At 61.7% G+C, this 15,445-nt stretch overlaps 1 protein-coding gene and 1 non-coding gene across 4 annotated transcripts; both read right to left on the minus strand.

The window, feature by feature from the left end:
• Window positions 1-627: 627 nt before the first annotated feature.
• On the minus strand, window positions 628-15,218 carry TTLL1 (TTL family tubulin polyglutamylase complex subunit L1). Of its 3 annotated transcripts, none has more exons than XM_036425503.2 (11): window positions 15,065-15,210; window positions 12,958-13,024; window positions 12,277-12,393; window positions 8,913-9,121; window positions 8,112-8,292; window positions 6,271-6,405; window positions 5,359-5,467; window positions 3,870-4,013; window positions 3,229-3,315; window positions 1,216-1,379; window positions 628-901 (listed from the first exon to the last, which is right to left on the minus strand). In XM_036425503.2, exons 3-11 carry the CDS (start codon window positions 12,387-12,389, stop codon window positions 772-774), a joined length of 1,272 nt encoding a protein of 423 aa, XP_036281396.1. In that variant the 5' UTR covers window positions 12,390-12,393; window positions 12,958-13,024; window positions 15,065-15,210; the 3' UTR covers window positions 628-771. The 3 variants fall into 3 exon arrangements, 1 of the variants encoding a protein (XP_036281396.1); XR_006740755.1 differs by having other exon boundaries at window positions 760-901; window positions 1,216-1,350; window positions 3,229-3,343; window positions 15,065-15,218; XR_006740756.1 differs by having other exon boundaries at window positions 760-901; window positions 1,216-1,350; window positions 8,891-9,121; window positions 15,065-15,217.
• LOC118712085 lies at window positions 10,525-10,658 on the minus strand. Its single transcript, XR_004985959.1, has one exon. It is a non-coding gene; the product is annotated as a small nucleolar RNA U109 (small nucleolar RNA).
• Window positions 15,219-15,445: the final 227 nt, after the last annotated feature.

Raw genomic sequence — 15,445 nt, forward strand, 5'->3', positions numbered from 1 at the left:
GGCCTGGCATGGTGCCCGGGAGGCCTGGACGCCCATGCCTCTCCATCCCTTGCTCTTGGCATCTCTGCCACCCACGGTTCCCGAGCTGCTTCATGACAGTGGTTCTCACCTTCCTGACGCCGCCACCCTTTCACCCAGCTCCTCAGGGTGTGGAGACCCCAGCCATGACATTATCCGCGTTGCTGCTTCATGGCTGTGGTTTTGCTACTGTTATAAATCGCGATGTAAACATGTTTTCCGATGGGCTTAGGCTCTACAGCAGCGGTTCTCAGCCTGTGGGTCGCGACATCCTCACAGCTTGAGAACCGCTAACAGGGTCGCCTGAGACCATGGGAAAGGCCGAGAACCGCTGCTTTGTAACCACCAGCTGTCCCTGCGCTCCGGAAGCTCTGACGGAGTAACCCCGCCTCGGAGGGTCCGAAGCACAGGTGACAGCCTGCGGGGGGACTGGCCTCTGAAGGCAGAGGGGGCGGCGCTGTGGGGCTGTGGGGCTGTGTGCCCTGGCGCCACTGCAGACGGACAGGGTCAGCACGGAATCCCATGCAGGACCAGGGCCCCAGGGAACAGACTGCTCAGAGGCTGGTGTGAGAGCAAAGGAGAATGGAGTGTTTTCTAGGAGCAGACTCCTTAACCTTCCAAAGAAACGTCTTTATTCAGAAGCATTCACAGGCCCGGGAAAGGAAAAAAGCTCTAGAAAAAGGAAATTTCAGAGTAGGTTTTGGTGGGGCCGGGGGCCGGGAGCCGGTCGGGCTGGGTCTCCCCTGACCGTGGTCACTTCCAGGTGGTAAGGACGGACCTCCCCGAGTCTCTCGACCGGATCCCGCGGGGCCCCGGCAGCGGGCCCGAGCGGCTCCTCAGCTCGCGCTCCGCCCCGTCGCCCTGCGCCAGCTCCTCGTCGTACCTGCGCGGGGAGGGAGACGCTCAGGGCAGGGCCGCTGGGCTGCAGCCGGGCACGCCCCAGCCGCCCGGGGACCAGCCCGCCCTCCCCGGGTCTGGCAGCCCGGAGGCCCCGGCACAGGGCGCAGCCTTCCTGGCTCGCTGCAGCGGCCGGCCTGCAGCTGACGTGACCCAGGCCACCGATGGAATTCCCAGGGGGAACAGGACCACATCGCCGACCAACGCAGACGGCCCACGCAGAGCCACGCAATCCGAGCTGGCCCCGGCGGCCCTCGGTCTGAGACCCCAGGACGAAGGCACGGGCACCGGCACACTCACAGGACTTCGTAATTGCCCAGCACCTCCTTGGGCGGGCACTTGTTCCATTTGCAGTCCGGGATCTCGCCGTTGGGGACGGCGATGTTGAGGGTGTCGTTGATCAGGTTGTACTTAAGGATCCGGTCGTTGGCGGTGCTGGAGGTGAGAGACGGAGACGCGTTAACCTGCGAGAGGAGAGAAGCCGTGTCCCTCACCGCGCACCTCCTTCGGGCAGGGCGGCAGGGAGCACTGCTGCCACGTCTCCAGGCGCCTTCAGAGGAAGTGCTGTGTGCTCTGCTTCTTGTGTTAGTACACACCCAAGGACACTTCCTCCATTGCTTTTCAGACAGAGTGGAGGGGGGAGTAAGAGGGGAACATCAATGTGAGAGGCGCACATCTTTCTACTGCCTCCCGCATGCACACCCTTGACCTGTGACCCTTTGGTGTGCGGGCTGATACGCTAACCACTAAGCACACCAGCCAGGGCTGTTATCTACCTTTTTTTTTTAATAATATATTTTATTGATTTTTAACAGAGAGAAAGGGAGAGAGATAGAGAGCTAGAAATGTCGATGAGAGAGAAACATCGACCAGCTGCCTCTTGCACACCCCCTACTGGGGATGTGCCCACAACTAAGGTACATGCCCTTGACCAGAATCGAACCTGGGACCTTTCAGTCCACAGACCGAGGCTCTACCACTGAGCCAAACCGGCTTTGGCTGTTATCTACCTCGATCAGCTGTTAGATGAAACATAAATGACCGTTAAAGGCAGGATTAGGATTCTGATCTACAAATCAGTCATCACACAAATAAGACTTGAAAGTCAGCAGGTACCACGAAGACCTGTGAGCTGCGCTGTCCTCAGTGCCGAGCCGCCCAGAGCTTGGCCGGGTCATGAACCAAATGACCGTGAACAAGCCGCGTTGTGGGGTTCAGTCCATGGCAAGGCCCCGCTTTGCTAACAGAGTGAACCTCACAAAACAACATTCTGGCCCAAACAGGAACCCCTCCGACAGATGGGAGGTCAGTCCCACAGGCCTCTGAGGAGCTGAGCAACATCACAAAACCCCATAGGCCCTCAGTCACCCCGACTCTCATGGCAGGCACAGCTGTGGTGACCTTGGGGAGAAGTCATGGTGACCTTGGGGAGCAGAGGTCGCAATGACCTTGGGGAGCAGGGGTCACTGTGACCTTGGGGAGCAGGGGCAGCAGGCACACAAGCTGTTCAGGTGACTCCCAACCTGTGCTGCCAGCAGGGCACCAGAGTGCGTGGGAGGAGGGGGTGTCCGGTGCTCGGGAACCGCTGTCGGCACAGCATGGCACCGTGACTACCGGGAACATGCCAGGATGAGCATGCTGCTGCTCGAGTGCTCCTCTCAGCGAGGGTCCCAGCTCACCCAGGGAGCGACTGCCACTCCGTCCCTCCGTGTGAGACGGAAGCAGGCCCTGCTGGGGGGCTCAGCCGGTGAGCGGGCCCTGCACCCCATGGCCGTGGTGCGATGCCTGGGCAGGGCACACACCCAGGCTGCAGGTGTGACCCCGGTCGGGATGTGTATGGGAGGCCACCGATCCATGTCTCTCTCTCCACTCCTCTCTAAAATCAGTAAAAAGCACATCCTCATCTCTGAACGGTGTGCCGCCCCTTCCCCAAGGCTCCGGTTCCTTTCCAGTAGGGGGCGCTGTCCCCCAGGAGGGCGGGCGGGGCTTCTGAGCGATGGTGGGGCCATACCGGCACTGAGCCCGTCTGTGAGCTGGCGCCCCCCCCCCCCCCCCCCGGAAAGCAGACCCAGACGGGCTCATCCCCACCATCAGCAAACAGACACACCTGGTCACCTGTCCCCGTTACGCTCACAACCTCCTCAGACGCCCCAGCCCTGCCAGTGGCCTGGCCGTCAGGCTGGGTCAGCGGAGCCGGAGGCGGGCAGCGGGGTGTGTGTGTGTGTGTGTGTGTGTGTGTGTGTGTGTGAAGGGGGGTAACGGGGGAGGGGGGCGGGGGGGGGGGGGAAGCAGGCTCCCTCCCGCCCACGTTACCTCGATCAGCCAGGGCTTCAGCCGGCCGTCGATGATGATGTCGTAGCCGTAGCACTCGAAGCAGTGCTTGTCGTTGTTCATCACGGGCTGCAGAGAGAGCAGGGTGGGCGCTGACCTATGAACCTGGAGGTCAGGGTTCATCCCCGGTCAGGGCACGTGCTGGGTGTGGGCTCAACCCCTCCTGTGGGGGGCGTGCAGGAGGCAGCCGATCAACGGTTCTCTCATCACTGATGTTTCCATCTCTTCCTCCCTCTCCCCTCCTCTCTGGAAAAAAAAGGAAAGGGAAGAAAAGGGAAGACAGCGGTCGGCTCCCTACAGCCCTAAGCATCTGTGAAATGGCAAAGCAAACGCCTAAGAACAAGGAGTTTGCTGGAAGCCCCTCCAGAACCTCAGCTTCTGCCGACATCCCTCTGGACTCAGCGGCCAGGAGAGCTGGTGACACCGGGACACTGGCCAGGCCCACGGCCACGGCCGAGCCGCTCCAGGCACACGTGGGCAGCCCAACGGAGGTGCCCCTTCCTGAGCCTGCCTCAGCCCCGAGCAGGTGAGGAGGCAGCGAGACCCTAAAAACAGGTGTTTGTAGCAGAGCACAAGCGCCACCAGCTCCCGGGCGCCCCCCCAGCCGCCCCCGGCCCCCTCACCGCCACGGCCTTCAGCGACTGCACGATGACCCAGTGGATCTCGTCGAACAGCTTGCCGGTCACCTCCTTGCCCCGGGTGCTCTCCAGGTACAGCCGCAGGTTGCTCACGGTCCACTTGCCCCCGTGGATGTGGTTGTAGTCCTCCTGCCACGGGAGGGGGCGGAGCCTCAGGCCCTGCCTCCCCCCGGCGGCCCTGCCCCGGGACCTGGGCCTCCTGTGTGCACGCTTTTGAAATACTCCGCTCTGAGTTGGTCCGAAGGTTGTGGGTTATTGTTAAGCTGATTAACAGTGAAATACTCCGCTCTGGGACGTCCTTACAATTAACCACTTACACCTTGTGGTACATACCCCCCCCCCCCAGACCAAGGCACCTCTCACCTCGCCACCCACGCCGGGGGCTCCCCCTCCCACAACGCTCCCTCCTGCCACAGGGCCTTGGCACATGCCGTGCCCGCTGCTCTGAGGCTCTTTGCCCACCTCCCCCTGGGCCGCCTCCGCACCACCCCCACACGGGAGCCTCTCTGACCGCAGGGACAGGGAAGCCGCCACCCACGCTCTCCCCAGAGCACGCTGCACGCCCCGCGGTGACGCCATCTGAGGACTGCCCCCCGACAGGCCCCGGCCCCACGAGGAGGGACCAGGGTGGGACTGCCCCGCACTGAGCATGGACCAGCCAGATGGCGCGCAGCAGGTATGTGTTGAACAGGTGAACGGCTGAGGGTGGGTGCTCTCGTGTGATTCTCCCGAAGACCCTCCAAGGCAAGCATGCCAAACTCGCTGCTGGCGGGCCGCGGGCCGCCCACATGAATATTTTTGCAGCGCAGCCAATGTAACAGTGTGTAGGAAAACACGGATTTCCTCATGGCTCTTGTTCTACTTTACACCATACTTTCCGAAATAAACCTACTTTTCTATGAACACTGAAGCTTGTGTTTTGTTTTTTTGTAGCCCACTTAAACTTAAACCTTGTTTATTGGCCTGTGCTAGCCTTTACAACTGGAGAAACCAAGGCTGAGAGTCCCACTGCCTGAGGTCACAGAACTGACACTGGCTTCCTGAGTCCCTGTGCCCCTCCCCCACCGCGGCTGATGGCAGGACGGCCACACCAGGAACTCAAGGCTCCCACCTGTGTCGATGCCAGGGCACCTCGCCAGGGCCCCATACCCACCCCTCCCTCTCCTGCTGAAACAGGGAAAGAAAGAGCCCTCAGCCCTGGCTGGTGTGGCCCAGTGGACAGAGCATCGGCCTGCGGACTGAAGGGTCCCGGGTTCGATTCCGGTCAAGGGCACATGCCCGGGTTGCGGGCTGGATCCCCAGTGGGGGCATGCGGGAGGCAGGCGATCAATGATTCTCTCTCATTGATGTGTGTGTCTCTCTCTCCCTCTCCCTTCCTCTCTGAAGTCAATAAAAAAATATTATATTTTTTGGTGGGAAAAACAAACGCACAGAATCGCTCTGCTTCCTCCGGCTGGAGGGAAAGGACACTCACCCCGTGCTTCTGGATGGCCACGTTGGTGAGGTGGACGAACATGTTGTCCAGCTCGCTGGTGCTGGGCGTGTACTTGACCGTGCAGAAGCGGCAGAAGCCGAGCTTGTACCTGCGCGGGGTGCGGGTCCGTCAGGGCTCGGAGGAGAACTCAGAAACGCGACACGAGCTCTACACACCGAGCTGTGGGTCTTGCTTTCCACCTTTAAAGCAGTGTGTTGGCCCTGGCAGGTGTGGCTCCGTGGATGGAGCGACAGCCTGCCGACTAAAAGGTCCCGGGTTCGATTCCAGTCAAGGGCATGTGCCCCGGATGTAGGCACATCCCCAGTGGGGGGTGTGCAGAAGGCAGCTGATCGATGATTCTCTCATCGATGTTTCTAGCTCTCTATCCCTCTTCCTTCCTCTCTGTAAAAAATCAATAAAATATATCTTAAAAAATAAAATAAAAGCAGTGTGTTGCTTTAATGCTTCGTTTTTTAAAACAGCTTTATCGACATGTCGGTCACATATTCATCTACCTCACCCCAATAAGAATTGGATTCCAGGGCTCTGGCAGATCCAGAGTGTGTGACCCTCGCCGCAATCCACTCCACAACATTCGCATCCCCCCAAACGGACACCCCGTGACCCCTGGCAGCCCCCCATTCTGTGCTGGGCAAACACCCTCTACGTTCCGTCCGAAGATCTGCCCACTCTGGGCACTTCCCGTGAACAGAGCGATACGGCTCGGCCTGCGCCTGGCTTCTCCCCAAGGCACCATGAGCTGCTTTTTATCCGGGGGCCTCGCGTGGCATCGAGGGCCATCACTGCCCTCGACGCGCACCCTCGCCGGCGCCGGGCGCCTCACCAGCCCTCACCACGGCGCCGGGGAGCACGCGCCCACGGCTCCCCCCGGAGGCGGGCGGGCAGCCTTACATGTAGCAGCGCAGCGGGCGGTAGGTGGACACGAGGACGTACAGGCGCAGGTCGAACTTCCTGCCGCCGATCAGCAGCGGGTTGCTGATGTAGAGGGAGATCACGTAGGCCTCCTTCGTGGACTGGGACACGAACCTGCCGTGGCGGAGGAGGCCGGATTAGACGCAGGGGCCGAAGGCGCGCTCAGTGGGCAGGTAGCCAGCCCCGCCGCCCCTTAGTGAGGATGGGGAGATGCTGTCCGCTGTCCGAGGAGCCCGGGCCCGGCCAGGGGCGGCGGCAGCTGCGGGAGCCCAGGGCAGCGCTCCGGGGCTGGCCCTCCGGGGCTGGCCCTCCGGGGCTGGCACGTCACAGACGTAAGCGCCGGTCCTGGGGTCTCCCCGGAAAGGCTCACAGGACAACAGTAGAGGGCCTCCCGGAGGCAGAGCAAGCCCGGGACCACATGCCCTGGACTCTGTTCCCAGGAGACCCCCTCCCAGGGAGGAGGCTGGGCCTGACCTCAGACAGCCCCTCGCACCGACGGCGCTCCGGTTCAGGTGCAGACTAGCCACCCCCCCCCCCCCGCCCACCTGTGAGGGAGGCCGTCGGAGCCCTCAGCTGACCCGGGGGAGGAGCCTACGGGTCTGCACACACTATGTGCTGGACAGCAGGTGTCAGTCCGTCAGTCCCAGGCCCTGAGCAGAGGCTCTGCTGCCTCAGAAACCCTGTGACTGGCCCGGCCGGCGTGGCGCAGAGGGTGAGCATCAACCTATGAGCCAGGAGGTCAGGGTTCCATTCCCGGTCAGGGCACATGCCTGGTTGTGGGCTCAATTTCCACTGTGGGGCGCGCAGGAGGCAGCCCATCATCAACGATTCTCTCTCGAGATGGATGTTTCTATCTCTCTCCCTCTCCCTTCCTCTCTGAAGTCAACAAAAATATACATTTTTAAAAAACACCCTAGTCCAGTGGTCGGCAAACCTCGGATCTCGAGCCACATGCAGCTCAAGAGCCACGGTTTGCGGCTCTGTTGACTAATGAGTTTGCCGACCACTGTCATAATCTACCTTTTAGCCGAGACCGGTTTGGCTCAATGGATAGAGCGTCGGCTTGGGGACTGAAGGGACCCAGGTTCGATTCCGGTCAAGGGCATGTACCTTAGCTGCGGGCATATCCCCAGTACGGGGTGTGCAAGAGGCAGCTGATCGATGTCTCTCTCTCATTGATGTTTCTAGCTCTCTATCTCTCTCCCTTCCTCTCTGTACAAAATTAATAAAATATATTAAAAAAATAATAATAATAATCTACCCTTTACCTCTTTGCACACAATGTGCCACGACTGCCTAATCCTCACAGCTCCCAACTACACGGTACCATTTAGTCCAGTCCAACCGTCGGCAAACTCATTAGTCAACAGAGCGGCAAACCGAGGCTTGAGAGCTGCGGTTTGCCGACCACTGTCCTCGCCGACTGGCTCAATGGATAGAGCTTGGCCCGCGAACTGAAGGGTCCCAAGTTCGATTCCCATCAAGGGCACAGGCCCAGGTTGCAGGCTCGATCCTCAATGATTCTCGATCATGGATGTTCCTCCCTCTCTCTCCTTCTCCCTTCCTCTCTGACATCAATAAAAATGTATTATAAAAACATACACACTGTGACTGGGCAGGTCTCCCAACCTCGGGAACACAGGCTCCGGCTCTGTGGCTCCCGCTGGGCTCACACCGTTCCCTCCGCACACACCCCCACTCCCCCACCCGGGGAGAGTCTACGCTGAATGACGCCCCGGACAAAGGATGCCCTCCCGCAACAGCCAGCCCGTGGCCGACGGACGGACGGACGGACGGACGGCGGGACGCTGCCCACTCACGAGGACGTCTTGCTGTCCCGCGACCACTTCTTGATCTGCGAGAGCTTGTTGATGAGGAAGATGCCCTTGCCCTGGGCCTTGCCGCACGGCTTCATGATCCACGTGCTGGACGGGCTCTTCCGGAACTCCTCCACGAACAGGTTGTAGTCGGCGGGCAGCATGAAGGTGACCGGGACGAAGTCTGGGGAGGGCAGAGGGGGCCGTGAGCCAGCCCGCAGCGGCCACTGCCTTCCCGCGGCCTGTGTCCCGCCCCCGCCCGCCCAGCCCGGCACCCGCAGACCGAGGGCGCTGCGCTCAGAGCACACAGTAACACGCGCCGCTGCACCCGTGCGCTAAGCGTGTTATAAGCCTGTGCCATCTGCTAGCGTTCACCACGGCACCCTGAGCTAGGGACCACGGCGTTCCCATTTATCAGATGAGGAGACTGAGGCCCAGAGGACACCTACATGATGGAGCCCAGACTGCTGTGGACGATCCCCCAGCCCAGCTTCACCCCCAGACAGGACAGGCCGTGTGCTCTCCTGGTGTCACTGGGGGTGGCGTTTGTAGCTCAGGAAGTGGTCACGCGTGCCGAGCACCACGGACATTCCCTCCCTCACACACAGCCCTCCCCAGGCCTCACTCAGAGGCGAAACTGAGCACACCCCCCACCTCCAGAAACACCGGATCCAAAGAGGTGCCCGGCGCAACTTGCACCCATCTCCCCACCGCCGTCAGAGCAGCAGGTCACCGCGGTGCCTGTGCAGGGCAGTGCGCAGACCCCACTGTCCACATGTGACCTGAGGCCGGGGAGGCGCACACCCAGGTAGAGGTATTTCCCGTTCTCGTCCTTCTCGGCCAGGGGGCTCCCCTCCTTCTCCAGCTCCTTCCGGTATCGCTTAATGTTCTTCACCATCAGGTCCTTCCGCGTCAGCTCGTAGTGGTTGGGAAAGTGGTTGACTATCTGGTCGTCGGAGAGCCGGTAGCCCGTTTCCACGCTGAACACGTTTCGGATGGTCTGCACGCTCATCCTAAGGGGGGAGCGTGAAGGGCGTGTGGAGAGGAGCTCACGCCTGTCCACGCGGGGGTGGTCTCAGTGAAGCCCTTACCCGCCCCCCCCCCCCGGAGCGCCAGAGCCAGGCCACGGCCACGGCCACGGCCACAGCGGACAGGGAGCGTGCCCAGTGACTGGCTGTGGCATGACCTGTGTGAGGCAGGAGCTGTTTAGACTGTGCCCTGAACGGTGTCATTCTCTGGAACACAGTAGGTGCTCCATAATTGCTTACTGGTTAAAGATAACATTGATTATTGATCACAGTAATCAGCTCTGTAGTCAGAAAAGTCATCTACACGATATTTGCACCCACAGTCAGAAGGACAGGGAGCCCTTAGACCCAACCCCAGGGGTTATTCCAGGCCAAGTCAGCACTCACCCAGGCCGCCCCCTCGGAGGGAGAGGAGGAGGGAGAGGAGGAGGGAGAGGAGGAGGGAGAGGAGGCGGCCAGGGTCCTGCCACCCTCCGCGCCCTCACCAGCCCCAGGCAGGGAAAGAGCAGGAAGGACGGGAGGCCGGCACCCACAAGGGGTCCAGAGTCACAAAAAGGCAGCTGGTGGCCTCTCGCTGTGTGGTCCCTGCCCCCGCCCCCACCCCAGGGCACCACCTGAGAGGGGACTGGAGCACCCAAGATCATTAGAATAAGTAGATTTTTTTTTTTAACTTTTTATTACAGTAACAGTCAACAGTCTACAAACGCAGAGAGAGAAATGTGTAACAGAACCCCACGACCCAGCCCACGGCTGTCACCACCCGCCAGCCTGGTTTCGTCTGCGACCCACCCACACCCCACATGCACCTGCTGTTCTGTTTTCTCAATTTATTTTCTAATCATAGTTGACAGCACTGGCTTGTTCTGCAGCAATTCCCAGACATCATAACATTTCATCCCAAATGCTCCTGCAGCCCTAGCTGGTGTGGCTCAGTGGATAGAGCGTCGGCCTGTGGACTGAAGGGTCCCAGGTTCGATTCCAGTCAAGGGCACATGGCCGGGTTGCGGGCTCAAACCCCAGGAGGAGGTGTGCAGAAGGCAGCCAAACAATGATTCTCTCTCTCCCTCTCCCTTCCTCTCTAAAATCAATAAAAATATGTAAAACAAACAAAAACAACCAAAATGCTCCTGCAGGAACCTCTGGCAGCCAAGGACTCCCTTTTCTATTACCCAATGTCCTATGTTATTCTGTTACCACAACTGGAAAAAGCAGCAGTAATTCCCAAATATCACCAAATATCAAACCAGCGTCCCAACTTCCCGAATCGTCCGATATATTTTTACAGCTCGTGCAAATAAAGGCCGGGCCTTCTGATCAGTTGTTCTCCTTCTCACGTCTCTCTCTTTCTCTCTCTCTCTCTCTCTCTCTCTCTCTCTCTCTCTCTCTCTTTATGTAGGAGAAATATACTACTACTCAACCTCTCCTGTAAGGCTGGCAGCCCTGAGAACTCCTCTCATGTAGCATGTTATGGAGCTGTTCCTGCTCCCAAAGGAAGGAGGAGCAGACATATTTCCACATGCAAACGTCTCTCTCTTTTTTAAAAATTGATTTGAGAGAGAGAGAGGGAGAAGGAGAGGGAGGGGGGGGAGAGAGAGAAACGTTGACGTGAGGAACACTGATCGGCTGCCTCCTACAAGGCCCTCAGGGGTTCGAGCCCGCACCCTGGGCAGGTGCCCGGGCCGGGAACTGAACCGGCGACCCTTCGGTGCGGGGGACGATGCTCCACAGCCCGGGCCACCCGAGGGGGCCGAGGGCACAGCGCGCAGGCGCAGCAGCAGAATGACGGACAACGTGCCGCCCACGCACGGGGTGGAGGACCGAGGAGAAGGGAAGAGGCTGACAGAACAGGCAGCAGCAGGGAGAGGGGGTCCTGAGGAGGTGGGGGTGCAGGGTGAAAAGCCCCAGGGACCCTGGGGAGCCCCCACCTCAGGGACTCACGGGCTCTGGACCGGGTGTGCCGAGGGTGACCTGCCAGAGGGGCTGTCCGAGAGGGAGCTGCCACCGCTGAGGGGGAGCAGGCCCGGACCGAGGGGGGCAGGGCCTCAGCCGAGGAGGCGGAGGAGGGGGGATACAGGACGGCGCCCAGGCCCCCAGGCCCCGGGTTGGGGAGGGTGGAGGAGGGGAGAGGCCAGGACAGCGCCCAGGCCCCCAGGCCCCCGGCTGGGGAGGCGGAGGAGGGGAGAGGCCAGGACAGCGCCCAGGCCCCCGGCTGGGGAGGGTGGAGGAGGGGAGAGGCCAGGACAGCGCCCAGGCTCCGGGTTGGGGAGGGCGGAGGAGGGGAGATCCAGGACAGCGCCCAGGCTCCGGCTGGGGAGGGCGGAGGAGGGGAGATCCAGGACAGCGCCCAGGCCCCCGGTTGGGGAGGCGGAGGAGGGGAGAGGCCAGGACAGTGCCCAGGCCCCCGGTTGGGGAGGGCGGAGGAGGGGAGAGGCCAGGACAGCGCCCAGGCCCCGGGTTGGGGGGAGCAGCGTCCAGGAGGCGATGCCATACCCTGGGACTAACTCACCTTGGGGCAGGGAGTAACCTAGGCCAGTAGCGCCCTCTCGCCATCCGAGAGGGAAGCAGATGGAAGTCCGGGACGGCTCCCACAGGGCCCTCCTGTGACCCCCACCCCACCCCTGGGCGCTGGGCAGGAAGGCGCTGACTGTGAGAAACTACTCAGAGAGGGGAGGGCTCTGGGCTTTTATTTTTGTTTAAGTATATATTTTCTTAAATTTTTATTTTATTTATTTATTTTTGTTTTAGAGAGAAAAGGTAAGGGATAGAGATAGAAACATCAATGATGAGACAGAAACATTGATTGGCTGCCGCCCATACGCCCCACACTGAGGATCAAATGCACAACCTGGGCGTGTGCCCTTGGCCGGAATCGAACCTGGGACCCCTTAGTCCACAGGCCGACACTATCCACTGAGCCACACCAGCCAGGGCAGGGCTCTGGTTTTCCACCCAAACCCCCGCAGTGGGGACCCCCCTCTGCTGCCTGGCAAGCAGGACCGTGGGCCCTGAAGTGCCTGGTGAGGAGGCCGGGACGGACAGACAGCTCTACCGGACGCAGGGCCCCCGGCTGGGACCGGGCCTCCCGGCTGGGACACGGGCCCAGAACCTGCGCTGGCCGCCGGGCCCCGCTCCGCACTCACCAGTAGAAGTTCCAGTCCTCGCTCTCCGTCACCTGCACCCATCCTCTCTTCTCAAAGTTATTGATCAGCACGGACTTCTCGATGTCGGTGACCCACTTCACCTTTCCCGCCATGATCCTGCCGGAGAGGACGCCTCAGGGCTGCGGGCCGGCGCCATCCCCGCCGCCCGGAGGAGCCCAGACCCCGGACCTGAGACGGCCCGGTTCAGCCCCCGGTTCAGCCCCCCGCTGCGGGCCCAGCCGGGGCCTGCAGCCCCGCGGAGTGTCCAGAGGCGTTTGGTTTGTCACAACTGGGGACGGGAAGGCTTCCGGCATCGAGTGAGAGAGCCGGATGCTGCCCTCACCCCACAACGTACAGGACGGCCCCCACAACCAGCTCTCCCACTCACATGTCAACTGTTGCCAAAACGGAGAAATCCCGGTCGAGTAGGAAATAAAGGCAGCAATTAGCCATCAATCAATGCTCAGCTGCAGCTGCAGCAGGGTTTCAGGTGAGAATCTCTCCATCCCGGTCCACCCCCGCCCCCAGGCAGCACACACATCCCAGCCACGTTGGTGAGGGCGCCAACGGGATCACCAAGGCGAGTGCTGTGCTTCAGCAGCAGGAAACGGGCCTCCGAGAAGGTGGGTGTCTTCCCGGCCCCCTGGTCCCGCTATAGAGGAGGACACTGGCTGGACTCACCATCGGTTCTCACGGAGCCAACCGGACTGTTTCTCGTCACTCTCCGAGCCCCTCCCGGGGTTCTGGCCTAAGAGAGGTGAACACGCAGTGAGAGGCGCACAGCACAGACCGAGGGGCACCCCGGCTGCTCTGAGCGCAGAGGACTGGCCCTGCCGCAGGCCAGCGGGAGCATCCTGTGCTGACAGGTCACAGAGGGCGACTCCGCAGCCCTCGTATGGCCGCTGTTCAATGCGGTGCCAACTCCACGCACAGCTCAGGGACCCGCAGGGGGCGTGCCAGGAGCTCGTTAGAAATGCACATCCTTGACGCCCCGCCACCCCATGATGCACCGGGTCAGACTTTGGGGAAGGGACCCAGCAATGGGTCCTAAGCGCTCAGGAGGTGCTTGGGCACGCTGGAGCCCCTTGTTTAAAGGGAACGGGTCTAGCCCTAGCCGGTTTGGCTCAGTGGAGAGAGCATTAGTCTGCGGACTAAAGGGTCCCGGGTTCGATTCAGGTCAAGGGCATATGTCCAAGTTGTAAGCTCCATCCCCAGTACAATCCCCAGGAGAGGGTGTGCAGGAGGCAGCCGATCAAGGATTCTCTCTCATCATTGATGTTTCTCTCTCTCTCTCCCTCTCCCTCTCCCTTCCTCTCTGAAATCAATAAAAATATATCTTTTTTAAAAAAGGGAACAGGGGAAACTTGTGCACAATCACTCACGACATGCCACAGCTTTGCCAGCCTGAAGCAGGGACCAAGAGGTGAGCTGGTCTCCACTGAGTGCCGCAAGCCCCACCTCCCTCTTCTGGTCCAGCCTTCCAAACCAGAGCCTGGCCCTCACCCCACTCCCCCGACCTCACTGACTGTCCCTCAGGTCCCAGCGGGGCCAGGGCTCCAGAGCATCTGGATTCGTTTCCAGCTGGCCTTCTTCAACAAGGAAAAAGCACCATCTTTCCTTATTACTTAAAAATTGTTTTACTAATTTTAGAGAAAGAGGAAGGTAGAGAGAGACATATACTGTACATGGATTGGTTGCCTCCTGTAGGAGCCCTGACCCACGATCACCACCACCACCCCCCCAACCTGGACATGTGCCCGGAGCAGGAATCTAATTAGCAACCTCTGGGTGCACCGGAGGACTCTGACCCACTGAACCACACCGGCAAGGGCCAAAAGCGCCATCTTAAAGACGATAATAAATAACAACGTAAATGGCAGCTGTTTCCTCTATCCACCTCCTGCGGCACGGGAGCCAGGGCCACGCTCCAGGAAGCTGTTGACGTGCCTGGGATTCTGGGTGCAGGGCAGGGCGGCTGGTTTGCGCCCCACAGCCTCGCGCTGAAATGTGCTCAGTAAGTTTCCCGAACAAAGAACCGCTTTGCACACCCAAGACAGACGGCTCACAACGACTCCATGCTTTTCCCTCTAGGATGCACCCCCTGGAAAGCCCCAGCTGCTCTATGAGGTGGGCGCCGCCCTCGCACTGACAGGGAAACCGGAGAGGAGGTGCCCCGGTCCGGACCCCACAGAGGCGGGCAGCGCGGGAGCCGCCTCCTGAGCCCTCGCCCAGGCGCGCCGCGCTCAGCAGGATGCCGCCTGCAGCCACGGAGGCAGCCGCGCGAGCCGAGGAGCCAGAAGCCTGCGGAACTGCCACCGGAGGACCGTCACCGGGCCAGCCTCGCCGGGCGCCGCAGGAGGAGGGAGGGCGCGGCCGGCGGAGCATCGTCCCCGGAGGGCGCGGCAGACCGGCATCCCCCGAGCATCCCCCCCGCCCCGAGCATCCCCCCCGAGCATCCCCCCCCCCGAGCATCCCCCCCGAGCATCCCCCCGAGCATCCCCCCCCGAGCATCCCCCCCGAGCATCCCCCCGAGCATCCCCCCCCGAGCATCCCCCCCGAGCATCCCCCCGAGCATCCCCCCCGAGCATCCCCCCTCCAGCATCCCCCCGAGCATCCCCCCCCGAGCATCCCCCCCCAGCATCCCCCCCGAGCATCCCCCCCCTCCCCCCCCGAGCATCCCCCCCCCCCCAGCATCCCCCGGCGGCGGAGGGGGCGGCGGCCGCACCGGCACCGCTCGCGCATGCGCACTCACACCGCGCCCGCCACGCCCGCGGTCCCGGGGCCTCACCTGCGGGCGGCGCCGGGGGCGCCGGGGGCGCGGAGCAGGGCGGCCGCACGGTGCCAGGCCCGCCTCAGCCCGCTCCGGGGCCGGAGAGGACGCCGCCGCCGCTCCGAGGGTCCAGCCGCCGCCGCCGCCGCCCCGCGGGTCCAGCCGCCGCCCACTACTTCCGGGGCGGCGCCCTGGCAACCGAAGACGCTACCGCCGGCGCTACAACCGCTTCCGGGGTCAGGCTTTCCAGGCGCGTCTGAGCCCTGGGCTGAGAGCTCGGGGAGAGCCAGCGGTGAACCGCCCCCTATGGCCCCAACCCCAATCCCACCCACACCCCATCCCACCCAACACCCCCATCCCCACCCCCACCCCCCATCCCCACCCCAACACCCCATCCCC

This window comes from Pipistrellus kuhlii, unplaced genomic scaffold (assembly GCF_014108245.1).
Source record: "Pipistrellus kuhlii isolate mPipKuh1 unplaced genomic scaffold, mPipKuh1.p scaffold_m20_p_81, whole genome shotgun sequence".
NCBI classification, from domain to species: Eukaryota; Metazoa; Chordata; class Mammalia; order Chiroptera; family Vespertilionidae; genus Pipistrellus; species Pipistrellus kuhlii.